Source organism: Quercus robur, chromosome 12, assembly GCF_932294415.1.
Source record: "Quercus robur chromosome 12, dhQueRobu3.1, whole genome shotgun sequence".
NCBI classification, from domain to species: Eukaryota; Viridiplantae; Streptophyta; class Magnoliopsida; order Fagales; family Fagaceae; genus Quercus; species Quercus robur.
Genome location: NC_065545.1, coordinates 34,372,936 through 34,394,581, shown reverse-complemented (window position 1 = coordinate 34,394,581; position 21,646 = coordinate 34,372,936). Strand labels below are relative to the sequence as shown.

The window sequence follows — 21,646 nt, the reverse complement described above, 5'->3', positions numbered from 1 at the left end:
CATCAATCAAAGAGACCAATCATCATATTCAAAGATGCATGGTCATATTCATATGCATGACTTACCTTCACTTACCTCGTTTCACAATAAAACCTTAGCACCTATGCATTAATGCATATTCATGTTCATATGCATGTTCATGTGGTTATCAAAGTTATAAACCCTAACCATTAATTCAACAATCAAAGCATGTGAAGCATGTTATTCTACTAACCCTAATGCTAAATATGTGAAAACTAGACTCAACAAGACCTAAACATATGATTTAAAAAAAAAAAAAAAATTAAGAATCCTAAATCTGCATTTCTGGGCATGAGGATGCGTATGCATACATAAGTATGCGTATGCATACCTTTAGTATGCACATGTATACTGCCTAGAAACACAGTTTTAAAGCAAGCAACAAACAATAATAAAACAAAGCCTAGCATGCTTCTAATGTATTACCAAACAATCTAAACTAACAACAAAGAAATCAAAGATAAAAAAAAAATAATAATAAAGATAAACAAAATAAAATCTATTCTTAAACATGCATTGGATCTAACAATAAACAAGAATAACACTTAACACATCAAAACATGTTCATCAATACATCCAATCATTCAACTCTCCAATCAAAATATGATAAGACACAACGAAACAAAATTAAATAAAGCCAAACATATTTCTAAGAATTCATAACATATAAATCAAATTAAGACGAAAAGAGCACAAGCTATAAAACCCTAAATTAAGGAAGAGTCTTGGAGGGAAACTTACCTTGCTTATGGAACACAACTTGGTTGACATTTTAATCGGCCCCTCAATGCCTGCATAACAAGATTGAATGATAATCAAGAGAGTCAAAGTATTCAATAGTTCATAGGTAATCACAACTCAAAATAAAAAAGATGTTCTTGAAAATATTGTTTGAAAAAGATTAGAAAATAGATTTTTCCCTAAAGAGTAATAGAGAGAAGTTTTGAAAAGCCAAAAACGTGCTTAATGATGTGTGTGAAGAAAGTTCAAAGCTAGAAAAGAGTTTTGGAAGATTTTAGGTGGAAAATCAACTCTGTCTTGCTAGGGTTTGAGTTTGGAGGCATAAGGTTATATTTATATGTTTAAACTAGGGTTTTCAATCTCATTTATAGGGTTTTAAATGTTCCAAAAGGTCTAGGAGCTTGGCCCCATAAGAGAAGGAGGCTTTGGACCCTAAAAAATGAATTTTTGGGCCTCTAGAACTCAAATTGCGTTCGTAGGTTTGGGGCTACACATGCATGCATGCTCCCCGCGCATGCATGTGTCCCTAGAAATACTAATTTTGACAACTTTGATAGCCTGAATTAAAATGGTCGTAACTCACTCAATTTTAGTCTAAATTAGGTAAATTTTGTGTTTAAATTGAAGCCCAGGATGTTTATGTTCTAATGAAACAGACCTCACTCAAAAATTATTTGTGGATAAAAAGTTATGGTCAAAACAGTAAGCAAAGGTCATTTTTCAATATCATTTTCAAAGCAATTTGAACACTTTTGAGTTGTGATTACTGCCAAACTATTAAAATAACTTTAATTACCTTTTGTAGACATGTCAAGTTCATCGTTGGGATTGGGGATTAAAGTTTATTAACCGGGTACAGTCGTATCAGTTTTAGGTGTGTATCGGTTGGTTTTGGGTTTGCAAATCTTGCTTGATTTTGGTTGAAATCCAGCTGGATCTTGTCAGATCTGGCTGGATCTAACGAGATCTGGCTGATATTCCTTTGGATGAGATTCAGCCGAATCTAATGAGATTTGGCTAATATTCCTTCAGATTTATCGAGGTTTGGTTGAGATCTTGCTAGATCTGTCAAGATTTGGTCGAGGTCGTGGTTAAAATACTTTTTGAAAGCCATATATTGTGCATCTAGGGTTATGGTATTCCAAGCCCTCTCAAAGCATTAACCGGAAATCAAGATTGAAGAAATTGAAGATTAGTGATCAAAAAGTTGTTGGAATAAGAGCTTCAAGTGGTTGCTTGAAGTTGTGATCAAGAAGTTCATGTGTAACAGATATGACATATATTTAATATTCCATAGTTTTGGAGCTATGTTAGGTAAAGATGGTAAATTCTACATTTAGTAGCAATTTTGTTCGGAGATTTAGACCCTGGTTGATAGAATTAACAAGTTTTAAATTCAAGTTGTTAATTAGATTTATTATGAATAAACCTTGTTAAAACAAACAAATATCAATATCATGTCAAAATTATGCAGTGGAAAAAAATAAATAAGACAAGATATGATAACCTAGGAAAACCAATGAAACAAAATAGTTTCACAATAAAAAAACCTGGGGGGGGGGGGGGGGCCCCAAGCCTTCCTACAAAGCAATCTATTATAGTAAAGAGAAGTTTTAGATCTAGTATAAAACTTTTGTCCCTAGACTCTACAATCTCCGGAGATGAACTTACAGTAGAAACCTTCTATCGCTTCAGAATCTCTGAACTCTTCAATATATGAATGCCATGCTTTTTGCACGACTCCTAGTACGTGACTAACACACCAACTTGAAGAAGATTGTTGGCTACAAAGTTCTTCACTTCATCAATAATGAAGATCAAGAAGCACTTGGTTACAAAACCCTAAGGTGCAAAGACATAGTAGCTTCTTTCAAAGAGAACAAGGCTTTGGTCACTTTTTGCATGTGTTTTTCTTGTATTCTCTTATGTGACGGCCTCTAAAATAAGCCTTATATATGTCTAGGGTTGTGAGAAAAGAAATGCTACACAAATACATAAGCATGGGCCGAAAATCAAATTTGAAAAACTGATTTCTGTAATTCTCGATAGATACCTCAATAGATAGTGTTTGTCGAGCCTCATCAAACCTTGATAGATAGTTATCTGTCGAGCAGCTGTTGAGCTTTAATGAATTAGCTCTTCTTCACTTGTTTTTTGGACAGATTTACATGGTTTCAATACTAGACTTGAAATAAAGTTTCTTGAAGTATTAAACACATTCTAGATATACTCAAATACAAGTAAAGTGCATTTTGTCAAAGGATTAACCAATTACATAAAATATTGACATATGTTCTTAACATGATCTACATATGTCCCAACAAATTTAAAATATGATTATTCTACATTGTTAAAACTTCAATTCTATATAGTGATATGTTTTCCTTTGGGTTGGTGGAGATGCCCGCCGTAGTGGTTTTTCTTTTTGGAATAGTTTTCTATTAGTTATCATCGCCTCACCATATTGTGTATTCTGTTGTTTCCACGATTATTTGTTTTACACAATATTAGTGTTTATATAATTAATTACAGTGATAATTGGACTAATAAATAAACTTAGCTTAATGATTCGTTAATTGGTAAAACTGGGATCTAAACTGCCTAACAAGGTGAACAAAAAATTTTGTTGATGGCATATGATTTAGGTGAATCTGATTCATCTAAGATCATTAATGTGGTTCCGTTCATTCTACATATTGTGAATAGTTTGGATTGTAAAATCCTATCTATATATTCATTAAAAAAAGGGGGGAAAAAGTGTAAACTGCTATCTATAAGTCAAAATGTGTCATGCAATATGCGCATATATACAAACACTTCTCTCATATGTGTAAGGTGATCAGACACATGGACCCTACATGAAAACATGATACTAGCCAGACATTGCTCTGTATTGGTAGTATACCAATTAGATGATACCCACAACTTTTCTGGGTGCATTTTCCATTAAAATCCCATGAAATTGAACAAGTCTGTTACATTACATACGACTCTTCCAATCAAGCTGCAAAGGCAACTGGTAGATAACTCTCTCCCAAACTCTGCCCATGAAGAAGTTTGATCTTTAATGTTTTTAATTTTATTTATTTATTGATATTCAACTTGCATCATACATCAATAACCTTCAATAACCTTTATGAAAAAAATAATAAAATCTTAAATATTGTACCTAATTAGGTTTTAAAGTAAAATTTAATCATGTGACTTCTTTGACTAATGTAACAAAAAATGTATTATTTTTCTTCAAAATAACAATAATAATAAAAATGAAATTCAACTATGAAGAAATATGAAAGGTCTTCTCAAATGGCTTATTGCATGGAACAAGCAAGCAAGGAGTACTATAATATAATAAGATATTCTCATTTAGTAATTAACATCCATTAATAAAGAGTGTGAAATTATTATCCCTGTTTATTCTTTACTTGACATTTGGAGTTCCCTAGCTGTCTTTTATTAATTTACTTTAACCTCATAAAATTCTTCTTACACAAAAAAAAAAAAAAAACAAAAAACCTTTAACCTCATAAAGGGGAGGCAAATCTGAAATTTCTCGGTACAAAAGTGAGGAATACGATAGCGAAGTATCCTTTCCTTGGCATTTGAAATATTTTCCTACTTTATTTGCTGTCTGGAATTTACTTTCTCTAATTTGCGGAGTAAGTAGCTTTGTAAAAATGTATAATATACTTTGCTTAGAAAAAGGATCGACTAATAATTTTCCTATGCAGGTGACCTTTAGCCCCCAGAAAAAGGGAAAAAACTCAGTCAAAATTGATATATTAGTCACAAAACAATTTTTTATTTTATTTTATTTATTTTTTATATAAAAAAAATAACAGTTTTCACACTTTTGAATTCACGGAATAAAACTGCACTCTCTCCATTTCAAGTGAAATGCAAAGGATTTTATTCCATTCCAAACAACTTGAAATACTATGGTTGTGTTTGACATTGGGTTAAAAAACTAATTTTTTTTACTATTTAGTTTATTTTGCTATTATTCAGCTTATTTCTGTTACTATTTATGGATTTTATTGCACTTTTTGGTATTATTAATGAGTTTTATTGTACTATTTCAGCTACCTTTTAACTTTATTTACAGTACTTTCAGCAAAATATTTTCAATTTCAACTAAAGAAGCTATTTAAACGGACATACATCAATATATCAATTTTTGAAGAAACCAATTTTACACAATAAGAATTTAAAAAAAGAAAAGAAATTATAGTCTTTGTTAGATATATATTATGCACCCAAAGCTGCCTACAATATCATGTGGTCCTTTTTATTCGTATGAATAAAATACTCATTCATCAAATGAAGGAATGTTGAAACTTGAAATAATAGTTATAGCCTGATAAACCGTGAACAAATATAAGTCTTGTTAGTGTGATTAAAGTCTATTTCAAAGTCAGGACTGTAGCTCAATACTTCTTAAGAGTCTATTTCATAATCTCAATTCGCCTTACAGATTCAGTTGAAACATCAATTTTTCTTAAGTGAAGACCTTCAACTTGCAATTTTGAATTCCAGCTTCATACATCCTCTACCCAATACATGACTAACTCCCACAATATTTTACCAGTACAATGTTCAAACTAAATAATCAAAATCCAATCAATTTGTCATGGAATTTGCCAACACACACTACAAGTCCTAACATTCTCATGAGTGTGAGGTTTGACACATGGATCCTACATGAAAACATGATACTAGGCATTGCTCTGTATTGGCACTTGATAGTATACCTGAGAGCTTGATATTACAAATGCTAGAGCTTGTTTAGACCCAAATTTTTTAATTGCAGCTTGATTAATTTTAATCTAAACTCATTTAATGCGGAATTTACTTGATTAGCAAGTTAATTAATCGAAACTGTCACGCCCTGAACCCAAATATAAAGATAGGGACAAAAATGGCCTTTGCCCGTTTTAAAAAAATAATCCAGCATTTTGTCCCATTTTCCAAACTAATTAGGAAAATGCCCTTCTTTTGAAACTCGACTTTCTCAAAATCGAGTTAAAAAAAAAAAAAAAAAAATTCTGGAGGCTTATAGTGGCATTTTAAGGAGTCTATAGTGACGTTTTAAGGACTTATAGTTGCGTTTTGTAACTCGATCTTCATGAACTCGAGTTCAATGCAAGTTTTTCCTTCTTTTTTACCAATAACTCAAGCTCATGGAGCCCGAGTTACAAAATGCCACTATAGGCTCATTAAAACATTACTATAGCCTCCTTAAAACGCCATTATAGGGCTTAACTCAATTTTGAGAAAGTCGAGTTTCAAAAGAAGGGCTTTTCCTTAATTAGTTTGGGAAAATGAGTAAAATGCTGGATTGTTTTTTTAAAAATGGCAAAGGCCAATTTTTTCCATAAAGATAGGTACGTGACAACTGCTGCACGCTTATAAAGTAAGCACCGTATAAGTGTGAAAGACCTTCTTAGTAACTAAAATTTATCTTTAAAAATTAAATCAAATAAATTCAAAATACCTCAACAATTTCTTTATGAATAGATCTCCAATAATTTAATAGGAACAAAATCCAAACCTCATGTACATAATGCCAATTGGTCAATAAATATAAAACTATTAGAAGACCATCCAATCTCAAAATCACTAAGCTTCTTTTCCTACTTACAACACAACATTAAAACTCCTAAAACTTGCTATTCTTCACAATCTAAAACTGGAGGGAAAAAAATGGTGAGCTGACAACTCAATAAGTAACCAAAATCCTAATAAGTTCTATCAAACAATAGATTTGTAAAGTAATAAGACTTAATATGAGTTTTCAAAAGTTATGATATACTTTGGGTTTTCAAAAAGAGCGATGCTATGTTCACAACATTTTTACAACAAATCATAGGTGATTAGTTGTTATTGGTTCAAATTTGAACCTACCACTAATATTACTTTTTTGTCCTAACAATAACAACCTGCCACTTACGATTTGTTGTAAAAATGTTATGAAAATATTGTAGACATATCATTTCTCTTTCAAAAATAACTAAAGAAGTTTCATAGTCTTAAAATAATAAGTTGCAAATAGATCACATACTTTAATGTTACAAATATGTCATAGATGATTGAGAAAATAGATAATTTTCCATATATCAAAAGCTATAACTTACAATAGGATTCCAAAAATACAAAAGCAGTTTTAATAACTCAAAATAGTTCAAATACTCAAACATTTCCAAAATCAAATATGTAGTTTTAAGGACTCAAAATAGTTCAAATATTCAAACATGATTCATATTCTTAACAATCTTATGACTATGGTCACGCTATATCCCCATGACTGGACATCAGAGTACCAATGAATAACCTCTATTGGCTGGGTATCAGAATACCATAACCCCCATTGGCTGGGTATCAGAGTACCAGTGAATAACTTCCATTGGTTTGGGTATCAGAATACCAATGAATAACCCCTATTGGCTGGGTATCAAAGTCAAACGTAGTTAGATTGTCCAAAATCATATATATCAAATCCTTCAAATATATTTGTGATAATTCTATATTCTTTACCTTCAATCAATATAGCTAAAAAAACAATAAAATAAAATAAATCTTATATTCAATGCTTATATATATTTGTGAAAGTTCTTATTTCTTTACTTTGAATCAGTATAGCTAAAAAAAAAACAATTAAATAAAATACATCATATATTCAGTAATCAGATATATTTGTGATAATTCTTTACTTGAAATCAGTAATATAAGTTGAAATAAAATTCTAACAGTTATAAACAATTTTCATTAGTTAAAAATGCAATATTAGTCAAAATAAAACCAATTAGGATAAGGTTACTTACTTCCAAAAGCCATACCAAAGGAACTTCTCCCTAACACTTCTTTTAAAATCCTTAGATATCACCTAAAACAATTTTGCAAGTATCATTTACTTAATAATCAAATAATTTAAGAATGACTTATAATGGTATCCGGTCAACAGAGTGACTACTAATAATATCCAATAATTTCTTTTTACTATCTCAAAGTAAAAATCCTTGTATACATCCTCTATTGCCTCTAATAAAACCTAGGATACATATTGTCATATAGGGTCAAAAGCATCGCCTAGACCATGTTCCATGATCACTAGCTAACTTCCCTAAACAACTCAATTACCAAACCAATGAACTAATAAAATAATAATAATAATAATAATAATAATAATATTGTTATTATTAGAATGAAGCCGGCGTTGGCACCAATTGTCTCTAGCTTTCTTTTGGCATGAGGAAAAATCACACAAACCAAGCTCTGACACAAGCTTTTATGGAAACATTATTCTTCCTCTACCAAATCAATAAACAAATAATAATAAATCATAAAGAAGTTGGTGCTCCTTCTTTTCGTCAAGCGGTTTTTTTTTTTTTTCCTAACTCCATCAATCCGATACTATTCCTTTAAGAAAAATTATGCAAAACAGAGTACAGGCCCATGCGGCCATGCCTAAAGAAAGTCTCATTGTTGGCCAAAATACTCCCATAAAAAAAAAAAAAAAATTCTAAATCCATATAAAACCTTAATCTGACCAAGAATGAGATTTCGTAGGCTCTTACCTCGAGTGTAGTCAATCTTTCTGTACTCTAGTCTTTTGGGTAGTCTCCTCTCTCCAAAATATCCCCTCATATACGTTGACTTAATAGGCTTATATAGCTAGGGTTTCAACCCTATTTTTCTAAAAACTCCCTTATAATTATAAATTATAAAACCCCATAAAATATTTACTTAAATACCCTTCCTTTTAATCTTTTTTTTTTTTTTGGTATTACAGAAACATTCAACAATTGCATGAATGAACATATAAGTGCAAGGCAAATATGTAAAGGGTAGGAGAGAGAGAGAGAGAGAGAGAGAGAGAGAGAGAGAGAGAGAGAGAGAGAGAGAGAGAGAGAGAGAGAGAGAGAGAGAGAAACCCTCAAACCTAAGATAACATGACGATGTGTTATCGAAGAGAAAAATCGAAGAACTCAGTGTAAAAATCTCTCTACGGCCTTCAAAGCCGAAATAATTCACTAGTGAATAAGTTGGAGTACAAGGATACCAAAAAGACCCTTCAAGCCTAATCTACCCAAAGTACTTGAGCTCTCCAAACTCTAGCTATCAACGGACTTTTCTAAGTCTTGTTTTCACTAGCTTCCCAAATCTCACAATACCACCCAATTGCACCGCCAAGCCTCATTAGCTTATTTTGACAAAGACCCAATGCTTCCCAAACTCCAAAACACTCTCAACACTCTCTGTAACGCCCCAAAATCAAAGGCAATAAAAGTCTATTTAATCTGAATAATCCATAACAAATATTAAATAAAAGAAACTAGCAACCTGAATCTGATTACAAAAGTCAGAGCTCTAATTCACCAAATACAAAACATCCACAAAATAATTCTCCAATACAAAGTTTAATGCCATAAAATAATAATAAAATCCTCAGTTCCACAAAAATAGTTTGTAACTTCTGTCTCCCAAGAATCTCTACTCCAGTAATCCACCTAATGTATCTGTAATGGGAAATAAAGGGGGGTGAGATAACTCAATAAGTGGAATTCACTAACATTGGGGTGTGGGAACAAACCTTTCAAATAAATAATTCTTTCAACAGATTCACAACTTATAACTCATCAATATTTTGGCATCAACTATTTCATGTAAAGGAAAATAATATCTTTATATTGTGTGCTATCATAATATATATATTGATACCATCACATAAACAATTTCCTAGGCTTTTCTCGTGGTCAACGTTTACGCCCCGTTGACAGGGTTGTGCTGTCCCCTTTTTGAGACTAGAACCTCCTTTCATCCCATTTCTTAAGGATGGCTCCTTTGGAACCTAAAGGTACACTCCCTTGCTAAGGAGCTTCCTTTTGGATCCTCAATAGTATGCTCCCTTGCTAAGGAGCTATCAAATGTGCACTGTCTCCTTTTGGGACCGTCCCTTGCTAAGGACTAGCTGCAGCATGATTATCCCTTGCTAAGGACTAAATACCATACTGAACTTCTAATCACGACTTGCCATAGGTTTTCAAAACATATTCAATATGCTCACAAAATAATCCATTCATACTTCTCAAAATATAAAGACATATTCACACATACAAGTTTAAATAAAATTAGGTTGTCCCACAAGTTTTTTCATAAAACGAATAGCCAATGTGCACATCAAACATTTGTAAAATATTCATTTATATATAGAATATCAACATATTCTTTCATATAAAATAGTTTAATAATTAACACTGTTTTGGGAAAACCCCCAAAATTAGTAAACACCACTTACCTCTTAGCTGCAAAAATAAAGGAAATCAACCTCCCTTGAATCACAACAATTCAGTAGAATTAGAACCTAGCAATACCAAAAATAGGTTCATCAGTACACAATTTCCCACTTCAAAATTTATTTTCACACTTAAACGGTTTTATCCTAAACAATATTAATATATCCAAAATCCTCCATTTATTCACTTAACTATCAAATTTACTATTGGAAGCCACATATTGCCTTAATTTGTTGCTTAGCATTCCCTCTTGATGCCACTGGATGTCCATTGACTCTAACCATTATATATATATATATATATATATATTCAATCTAACATGGGTAGCCATGAGATAGTATTCTTAATTTATCAATCCAGATGCTTACATTTTTTTTCCCTTGAAGCCACGGAATATATATATAAATAAACCTATCTGATCAACCTAGTATATAAAGCTATAAATCAAAGGTAGAAGCCATATATTAAAGTTATGTCAAATCCATTTCAAAGCCTATGGAGGACCATATGGCTATATAAATAAAAAGTTCCTATTTTAATATTGTTTTCATCACTCTAAAGATCCAAAATCTATTACACGGTTGAACTAGTGTGAATGCAAAATAACCAGTCAACAATTGTGGCTTAGTGTGAATACATAATAACCGGTCAATGGCTTAGTGTGAATGCAATAACAACCGGTCAACAATTGTGGCTTAGTGTGAATGCAATAACATAAGCATTCTTTTCACTTTAACATGGTGACCAAGTCCAAACCTATTACTCTATTTGGCTCAATTTCAAATTTGTGTTCCTTCCTGACATATTGACCAAATCTTTATCTAATATAATACAATTATAGGACCCCTTTTCTATTAGTATAATGATAGTCTAGGTTCATATCAATTGAAAGCTATAGACTATCAAACTTAAATCTTGAGCATGAGAAAAATCATACCTGAAGACTCCAACTCAACGCCACAGTGAAGAAGGGCAGAATTCAATAGTCGGCTAAAGCAAATAGAAATCCCATCAGCAAAACACGTGTGACCTAAGAGGAAAGGCTAGGGTTTTCAAGGCCTATATATGTACTATGTCATCTCACTTGGGCTTCATATTCCATAGTATTTATCTTCTTTTTATTACCTTAGGCCCAAATTAATTTAATCCATTTTAATTATAGGCCTCCATTAAAAATTTACGTATAATAATTTAATTGGTATCAAAATTATGGGGTGTTACACTCTCAACACTCAATTTGGGTGTGAGTTGTGTTTGGGTAAAATCTACTCTCAAGGTATGACAATGGGAGATGGAAGGAGAGGAGACTATAAGGATTTCTCTCTTGAGGATGAGTAGTTCTCTCTAAAATGTGAGTGCTGCGAAAACCTCTCTCTAGGATTTTTCTTCTAAATAGCATCCTAACAATTTTGTGGGTAATGAGGGTATATGTGTGGGTGAAAGGTAGGAAAGTCATACTTAAAATCCAGTTGGTCAGTGTATCTGCAAGTCATATCGCGGGTTGGCTAAGTCACGAGTGACTCGCGAAACACATTGACTGTTGAACTTCCTAACGTGCTCCTCACATGACTACAGTCTTGACCCAAGTCGCAAGATCAACTTTCTTGAGCAATCTTCACCAACTTAATACTAAACTCATTACAATTAAATCCCACAAAATATAAGGAAATAAATTTTGTGGGATTTAATTGTAATGGGTTTTTCTTCTGAATAGTCTCCTTACAAATTTGTGGGTAATGAAGTTATATATAGTGTGGGTGAAGAGTAAGAAAGTCACTTAAAATCTAGCTAGTCAGTGTATCCGTGGGTCATCTCACAAGTTGGCTAAGTTACGAGTGACTCGTGAAACATACTGATTGTTGAACTTCCTAATGTGCTTTTCACATGACCTTTTGCGGGTACTATAATTCTGAGTTAGTCATGACCCAAGTCACAAGATCAACTGTTCTTGAGCAACCTTCACCAACTTAATATTAAACTCATTACAATTAAATCTCACAAAATACAAAGAAATAAATTAATAAAATTACAACACTTTTGACATGGAATAAAGCCAACATATATGTTATGTAAAAAAATATAACTTAACAATACCAATTAGATTATAACACCCTCCCTTAAAAGTTATCATGGCTTTTGAGTGGAGTTGTGATGTGCTTTTGTGTTAAAACTCCTTTTACTCTCCCTTGCGTGTGTGTTTGTTTCTCCAAAAAAAAAAAAAAAAAAAAAAAAAAAAAAAAAAAAAAAAAAAAGAAGAAGAAGAAGATGATGATAACAGCAGCTTTCTGGGTATCTTTTCCATCAAAATTCCATGAAATTGAACAAGTCCGTTACATGTGACCCTTCCAATAATGAAGCTGCAAAGGCAACTGGTAGATTATCCTCTCCCACACTTTGCCTATTTGCGTGAGTCACTAGCTGAAGTTTGATCTTTAATGTTTTGAATTTTATTTATATTTATCTATTGGGATTCAGCTTGCATCATACATTAATAACCTTTATGAAAAAAGAAAAGAAAAAGAAAATAATACTGAAATACAGTTTTCTCAGGCACTGATACTGTGCCTAATTAGGTTTTTCAGTTTAATGTAATCATGTGACTTCTTTGGCCAATGTAAAACAAAATGTGTTGTCTTTCTCCAAAGAAAAATAAATTCAACTATGAAGAAATATGAAGGGCCTTCTCAAATGGCATGCATGGAACAAATAATCAAGGAGTACTATAACATAAGAAGATATTTATTCTCATTTATTAACATCCATTAGTGAACTACAGAATTTAAACAAGATATAGAATTGAAATTCAAATTAAATAGCACTAAATTAACGTAAGACAATAATATAGTTAATAATGTGAGGCCAGTAGAGAACAACAACCAATCCCTCTCAAAACTGCTTTTGTTCAATTTGATTGAATAGTCTTCATCCCCACTCCATGCTCGTCGCAAGGGCAGAGTGTGATCCCAGGGCATTTGACTTTCTCCAGGTATTCCAAATCTGGAAAAGATTCCTGCAGTTTTATCCAAGTTGTCTTCAATTCATTCAAGTACTTCAAACGTGAGGTCTTAACCTTGGACCATTTGCTTTCACCCAGAGATGCGAGGTTTCCTCCACTTATGTAGAGTTTCTCTAGGTTTGACAAAGAATCAGGTGTCAGCCACGTCGCTGTAGACTTGGGGAAACACTGAAGATCCAGCTTCTCAAGTTGCTCTGGAAGTTTCTCGTTCATTTGATTGTCTTCTTTTACCATCTGATCTTCTAATTTGGGTGCTTTATTTGGCTCGGCTGGTCCCCATACTATTGTTAGGTTTCGAAGGGCGAAAATGGGAATTTAGCCATAATTTTCCAACTATATAGTTAGTAGTTCCAGTTTCCAAACTATATTATTTACTAGCATCTCAAGTTTATAAGGCTCGATTTTGGCCTATAAATTGAGTCTTAAAGACTCGATTTCCATGGTCTGATGTGGTATTGTTTTCCCACTTAGAAATCGAGTCTCTAAAACTCGATTTATAAACCAAAAAAATTTTGAAAATTTTTAAGTCTCTCCCGTACAAGCCGAAATACCCAAATTTTTTTTAAGAAATCCAGAAACACAACAGAAACACAACAATCCCAATCCCAATCCCAGTACAATCAGATCAGAGGGAGAAATAAAGAGAGCTCGGCCTGGGTTGCGCACGGCCTGGGTCTTGCGCTGGGTTGCGCACGGTGGTGGTTGTGGGTTCTTTGGTTTCACGGTGGTGGCTCACCAACTCCAATCTCGATCTTTTTTTTTTTTTTGGATTCTTCTCTGATGTTCTGGGTTCTGAAAGTTATAAGGGTTATAAATTGAGTCTTAGAGACTCGATTTCCATGTGGAAAAATATGCCACATCGGACGTGATCGGACCATGGAAATCGAGTCTTTGAAACTCGATTTATAGGCCAAAATCGAGTCTTATAGACTCGAGATGCTAGTAAATAATATAGTTTGGGAACCGGAACTACTAACTATATAGTTGGAAAATTATGGTTAAATTCCCATTTTTGCCGTTTCGAAGTGCTTGTTTTCCAAGACTTGGAGAGCACTTTTAGATCGGTTTTTGTAGGGAAGTCCTTACTTCTTGCATTGACTGTCAGTTTCCTTAGCTTCTTCAATTCCTTCAAATCATGTAAAGTGGACCTTCGATTTTGTTGATTACTAATGACAAACCCCTTAAGGACTTGAAGTTCTAAGAGTGCCCCTAGCCCCTTGGGCATGTCAGCTAGCAGATAACAGTCAGAAACATCCAAGTACCTGAGTTTCTTGAGTTTCACTATCTCCTCTGGAAGAATCTCCAAATTGTGGCACTCTTTGAGATCCAAGATCTCCAAATTGCTGAGATTGCCAATGGAATGTGGAAGCTTTGTAATTCTAGAGATCCCTCGAAGGCTAAGGAACCTTAAATTTTCCGTACTTGTCAATCCTCTTAAGAATTCTCTGCTCTGCACTTCAATATGAGATTTAGCTGATACTGGCCACCTTCCCAGACAAACAACTTGGGCAGTTTTCATCTTTGAAAACCAGACCGCGCTTGGCTCTTTCATCTGTCCCGCATTTTCATCTTTCAGCTTTGTTAACCCCGCCAATTGGACATCAGGAAAAGGTTCATTAATATTGAATAAAGTAAGGACTTCTCCCATTTCTGTTTCTGAAACCTCTGGTCGGGTTTTCTTTTCTTTAGAAAATTTTCTTCTCTCATCCTTCTCGACTAAGATACCTTTTTGCAAACACAACCTCATATTAGAGCGATTTCCCTTCACCACCAGATTCCCCTCAAAATCTAAACCAGAAGTCCAATCTCTCTGGGGAAGCACATTTCCCTTACCATCATAATCAAAAAACTTAGCTTCCTTGGAAAGCAGAATCACAGCAGAACGCACAAGAGGATCTATTCTATAGCTTTTAACATGCTGGGGCTGCTTTCGCTTGTTTATAGCAGGCTCGATTAAGCCTTTCTCTTGAAATTCTTCAAGAATTTCATCAACGATTTTCTCAGGTGATTTTGCTTCAGCGTCCCGCAACTCCTCTCCCAATCCCCAATATACAAAGATCCTCCTCTTCAACACTGCATTTTCTGGGAATACAGTAAAGCATGACAAAAGGAACTTCCTTAAGTCATCAAGCCCGTTAAAAAAGTCCCGAATTTCACTGTAAAATGAGCAGCTGCTGAAGAATTCACTCTGGTGTACGTTAAACAATTCACCGACTGCACTGCAGCGCCGATTGGACCCGCTGCTTGTCTGTAGATTATTAGATTTTGGACTATTTTCTTTTGACAGACTGTCTAGTGATGAAATCAGCAGCTGATTTAACTTCAAAATTTCCTTTCTGATATCACTAAGCCTGCCGCTTGGAATTTTAGGAGTGGAGGGTACATTCTCTTTTTCACTCTTAAAATCTTGGAGCTTCTTTTGTAGATCTTCTAGTTGTTTACGTCGCTGATCACCTGAAGGAGTCTTAAGTTCAGTTAATTAGTTTTTCATTTGTTCGAGTAACTTCTTAAGATGGTTAAAATGGATGCTAATTCTGTCCGTTCCTCCACTGCCATTGTTGTTGCCATTATTGTCTGGGTTGGTGGTGATGGTGGCAATGTTGCTGTTGTTGGTGGTGGTAGCTTCAAGTGTGGTTTGTGAAACAGTGGGTTCCCCTTTCGGAAGGGTCGAGGTTTCTCCAGGACTTTTTTGTGTTTCATTAGAGGAAAACGTGGTTGGATTGATGGAGATGAAACAACAGTTTTGGAAGGATATAATGAGAAGGAAAAGTTGAAGCAAATTGTTTTGTTTGACCTTCATATTCGGGGAAGGGGAATGTTTCTTTCATAGGACAAAACAATGTGTTATTTGTAAGCTAAAAAGTAAAAACCGTGGGTCACCAAGGATTTGACACCTAGACCGTTTAATGAACCGTAAGAGGGAGAGGTTTAAGATTTTTGAGATTGGATTGAGATTGAACCGGGATTGAACTGTGATGACATCATAATTAATTTAATAATTATTTAAATATAAATACTTATATTAAATTAGTATAAATATAAAAATTAACTAAAATAATTAAATTAAATATAGAAATCTATCTTTCAAAGGTATTTTTTTATATCATAACTTTCCCAAAACAAATAAGAAATATTAAATACTAAGTAAAGGTAAATATGGTATTATTTATTTATTTATATGTTGATTAGTTAAACTTGTGATAGCAATAATAATATAATAATTAGAAGGACACTTATATTATATTAAATAAAATAAAAATTTTAAATTATTTAATAGTTTTAAATTATTTAATAGTTTTAAATTATTTAATAGTTTTAAATTAAAATAATTTTAGAATCACACAATTTTATATTTTTTTGGGCACAATTGTAAATTTGAATACCTATCATTATATATAAACCCATTATTTTTTCTTTACTACCTACTCTCTATCCCATTAGAATTACAACCAAAAAAAAGCTAAGACAAATTTCGGTATTAGGTTTTTTCTTTAAAAAAAAGTGTAAATATTAATTAAAAGTACTTAGGAATTAAGAGAGTTGTCACATCACGTTGGGAAGGTGAAAAAAATGAATGGCTGAAACTCTTCTACCCTTCCAATGTAATCATGTGGAGGGGCTTTGGAAAAACACAAATAAAAAAAATAATACAAAAACTAAAAGAGAGAAAGTGGAGACAGACAAAAGAAAGAGAAGGAGAAAAAGAAGAAAGAAGAAGAAGAAGAAAAAGAAGGATAAACAGCAGCAGAAGATGAAGCGTTCACCAGCACTACCTCGTCTGTCGCCCCACCGTCGTTCGTCCTCCTCCCCACCACCAGACTAGGTCAGATCGACTTGTTCTTTTTTTTTTTTTTTTTTTTTTTTTTTCATATTTGCTTGTTCTGATTCAACTTTATTGTAAGAATTGGATTTTGTTTTGTGTTTGGATTATTTGAGACGTTTTTTTGAGAGTGAAGCAAAGTCAGATCGGCTTGTTCTTCCTAGCAGTTGTGTTTCTTTTTGTTTTGTTTTGTTTTTTGTTTTTTTGTATTGTTTTGTTTTGTTTTGTTTTGTTTTGTTTTTTTTTGTTTTTTGTTTTAGGTTCAGATTTAAAAGGAACTGTGAGAAGCAGTCTGATCACGGTTCTCAGAACTGTGTGGTTGAATCGTGGTTCAAACAGTTCCCTGCTTTTTTGGCATAGACCGGTTCTTAAGCTTAAACAATCATGATTGTGAGAGGTTTACGGTTTTCCCGGTCGGACCGTATGGTCTGGTCCGGGTTTCAAAACCTTGTGGGTCACCACAATATTCCTTTGGGTCACAAAGGAAGAGTATTTTTCTTTTGGGGAAAATATTCTTTTACTGTGGTTTTAGTTACACCCTAAATATTAACCATCCATTAGTTGATATACACATTTTAAAATGTAAAAATAAAAAAATTTCACCCTTAAAGCATGAAAGTTGATGTGAAAAAGAAAGAATGATGCCTATTGGTATCTTTAGTTGGCAGTAAAGGTTTTAAATTATGCATTCCGCTAAAGAGTGATAAATATTACAGTTTTAATATGTAACTTCTATAAATTGATGTTTAACCGATTAATGTAATCATGATATTTATTATTTTGTTGTTTTCATCAACTAAAATTCATCACCACATTAATTTGTGAAGGTTATGTAATAAAATTTGTAAATATTGTTAGCATTTTCCTTCCACTAAATCATAAATTCTATGTTTGCCTCTTGAGTTTTTGAGTTTCAAGTTTTAGTGTGTGTTTGGCAACAGATTCAAAGCTAGATTTTTGCTTAAATTATCTACTGATTGCGAATCTCGCACTAAATTTTGTTTCAATTTTATTTCAAATAATCTAATTTTTAACATTTTGAAAATAAATATATTTTTAACTTTTTGTCTCACACTAGGTAAATAAGTATACCTTATACAGTTATACCGTTAAGATTGATGTGAGTTTCGGGGATATTCTTGACTTGGTAGTTGAGGTTTGGAACTAGGCATTCAACTCAATCGTAACTTATGTGTTTGCCTTTGCGTTTGAGTTCTCAATTATATTTGTAAATTTAAATATTTTCAAGTGACTAGTATATTGTATACTTCTTCATGTAAATTCTGGGTATTAATCTACTGTTTATTAGTACAACTGTATTCCTTTTGGTAGTCAATACGTACAATGCATAACAAATAATTAACCAGCATCATAGAAGTTATACTTGGGATCTTTCTTCAAATCTGGAAAGCTTTATGGTCAAATAGTAATGATCAGTGTTGGAGGATTTTATTGGGAACATGCTATGGAGGAATTGTGTGTTTATTTGTAAAGATACATAGTTGTTGAATTTTGCTTTGGTTTGTATCTTATAACTGTGAGATGAATCATATGTTTTAAGGTTCTTATATTTTAGGGATATTTTCATTTTAGTAATATAATGTTTTTAAAAATTTCGTTTTGGTCTTCGAGTTTTTCAATTATGTTTTATTTTGGTCGTTGCTGTTATGATAACAGTGTTATCTAAGTGACAGAAGTTGATGTTGTAGCTGATTAGACTAATTGCTGGAAACCTTATAAGATGATTAGACTAATTGCTCTTATCCAACACCACTTTACTTTCTTCAGAACCAAACACTTCAAAACTAAAATTTAAAAAAAAAACAAAAAAAAAACAAAAAAAACTAAGGTTTATCACTTTAGGAAAAAAAAAAAAAAAAAAGAAAAAAAGAAATCACTAATTAACTAAAATAAGTCGTATTTTTTCCTATAAAAAAAAGAAAAAAAAAGTCGTATTTTTATTTTATGTTTGGACTGAAATGCAAAACCTTAAGTGTGTTTTGATTTTGGTTTAAAGTTTTCGTTGCCAAAGAAAGTGAAGGGAAAGAAAAGAAACTAGAAAGTGGTGTTGGTTCTTTTTTTTTTTTTTTTTCCTCACGTTGATGTGACTTTTTGAATGTCAGTTAATTCTATATGCCATGTCATCAATTTTTTTCATTGAAATGACAATAGTGACCAAAATAAATTTTTTTTTTTTTTTTTAAATAGGCAAAAAAAAAAAAAATGTAAAACACACCCTCTATATTTCATCACATTTCATTTCAATCCTTTATATTTGAATTTTGTCATTCAATCTTCTAAATTTCAATCCTCCTCAATTCAATCATCCGTTAACATTTCATCCATATTTGCAGTTCACTAGCTCAAAATGACGCATTTTGACTGTAATTTTACATTTAATTATTTATTTCTTAAATTTAAAAAAGTTATTTAAAAAAATAATAAATTAAAATAACCCCACCCAAGTCATCCCTCCCCACATTTAAAGAACAAGAAATAGAACCCCACTTGACAATCGAGCCAGATAAGTGAGAAACTGAGAGGGAAAAAGAGAGAGATCGAGAGGGAGAAAGAGATAGATCAAGAGACCAGGAGAGCGAGAGGTAGAAGAAGAGCGAGAAACCGAGGGGAGAAGGAGATCGGGGTGTTTCCCAGTGGCTCAGCTTGGCTCTAGGAGGTGTACTCAGTGACTCCGACCAATATTGTACTTAGCTTTGGCCAATACTTGATGGCTCTAGTTTAAAGAAAGAGAAGACTTTGGGTTTCACCGTAGCACCACCAAAATAATTAGGGTAAGTTAAGTAGATTATGGGTTTTTAGTTTCAGTTTAAGTGTGTTCTTGATGTGGGATGTAGAAACATCAAGAAATAGAACACGTTTACTTCTAAAAAACAAGAAACAAAACATATTTGCTTCTGAAAATAACCTCGAATCCACAAGGGTTTCTTGAATCCACAAGAAAAAAGGAGTCTGGAATCCAATAGAAAATAGGGAGACAGAAAATCTGAATTTTATTGATTGAATAATTGTTAAAAAAATAAAAAAATAAAAAAATAAAAACATTTACAAGCTTAGGGGCCTATTTAAGGGCTCCTTAAAACTTGAGACAAGAAAATATATTCTAAAATAACTTCTAATTAATACCTAACCATAATAGGAACCAAATTTGACCTAAAAAACATTAAAAACACCTAAAAATACGGAAATAAATCACCTAAACCTAAAATAACTTTTTTTACATAAAAATATCAAAATTAAATAATTACAAAAATTGAATTGTATATTTTGTCTTACATCAGACCCCTCCACTTGAAACAAACTTGTCATCGAGTTCATCTTTGAAATCTGAAATCTTCTACTTCAAATAAACAAATACTTTGAATGCTTGAACCCCTTGATCTTCTTTCCATACTTGCAACTTATCAATGGAATAAACAAATCAACTTGAATTTCTTTTTCCTTGGTCTTCATGTAATTGTAGAGATTTACCAAATAAGAACTGATAATTGAATCAAATCTATCAACCCCAATAAAATCAATAAACTACGATGTATCGCTTACCACCAAAATAAAAGGATCTTGGGATTGACAATCATATGATTCAATTTCATTGAGATCCTTGAAACTTTCCTCTTCAATTTCTTCCTCAATGATCTCTACCATCTCAACTTCAAGATCTTTCTCTATAATAGGATCTTGATTATCCTCTTTCACAATAATCTTGATTTTATGATCTTCTTCCATAACAAGACCTTCATTAATTTCTTCAGAAATCTCTATATTTTGTTTTTTGACTTCTACATAATCTTCAAGAACAATATTTTCTTCAACATGTAATTCTTCCTTTATTGGTGGAATATCTGGCTCTTCAAAATAATTCAAGTTTGAACTTCTTGGCTAATAATAATCTTGTTTTGTATACAACAAAAGTTCTTCACAATCCAAAGGAAAAAAAGTTGATAGCATGCATCTTTTTCATCCTTGGCCATGAACAAATTTTGTCTTTACCTTGTCTAATCCTAGTGTGAGAGATCGGGGGAAAATTTCTGGTGCTCTCAAAAAAGAGATTTGGGTGCCTTTTAGGACACCTCTCTTTTTGGGTAAGTGGTGTGGAGTCATCACTTATTTTTTTATACAAAAAAATAAGAAAAAATTAAATACAACTTTACATGACTAAATGTTCCATTATCATTGATTGAATAAAAGAAGAAGTACAAACTTGATAAATTGAGTATTACATGGCTTTGGGTCCTAGTTACAAACTACCAAAGATACATGTTTTTTTGTCCTAGTTACAATCTACCCAAAGTAAAAATAAAGATAAAGCCTAGGTCTACGTATCCAAAGACACTAAATTCGGGGGCAAGGTTATGGAATGGAAAGGTGTTAGGCACCTATTTCGCTTAGACAGAGTCTGGTATTCTAGACTCTCATGACCAATGTACCCCTTTATGCATGATATGAATGATATGTTGCACACATAGAGCACTTAACTAAATTAAGTCACACAAATCTATTTATGAATGTGTCCTCTTCTTTGTCAAAAATTCAGATCTGTTTTTGTGAGTAAAAAAAAAATTGATTTGATTCATTAAAAAGAAACCAAATCTATTTTGTACATGTAAAAAAAAAAAAAAAAATTGGTAAAGAAAAATCAGATCTGTTTTGTAATAAAGTAAAAAAAAAATTGGTTTTTGGTTTGTATGTAAAAAAAAAAAAAAAAAAAAAAAAAAAAATATGGTCTGTTTTTTATGT

The 21,646-nt window shown here is 32.4% G+C and overlaps 1 protein-coding gene across 1 annotated transcript; it reads right to left on the bottom strand.

The window, feature by feature from the left end:
• Positions 1–14,047: 14,047 nt before the first annotated feature.
• On the bottom strand, positions 14,048–20,635 carry LOC126708417 (disease resistance RPP13-like protein 4). The gene is made up of 2 exons (XM_050408211.1): positions 20,482–20,635; positions 14,048–15,525 (listed from the first exon to the last, which is right to left on the bottom strand). Exons 1-2 carry the CDS (start codon positions 20,633–20,635, stop codon positions 14,048–14,050), a joined length of 1,632 nt encoding a protein of 543 aa, XP_050264168.1.
• Between the last annotated feature and the right edge of the window lie 1,011 nt (positions 20,636–21,646).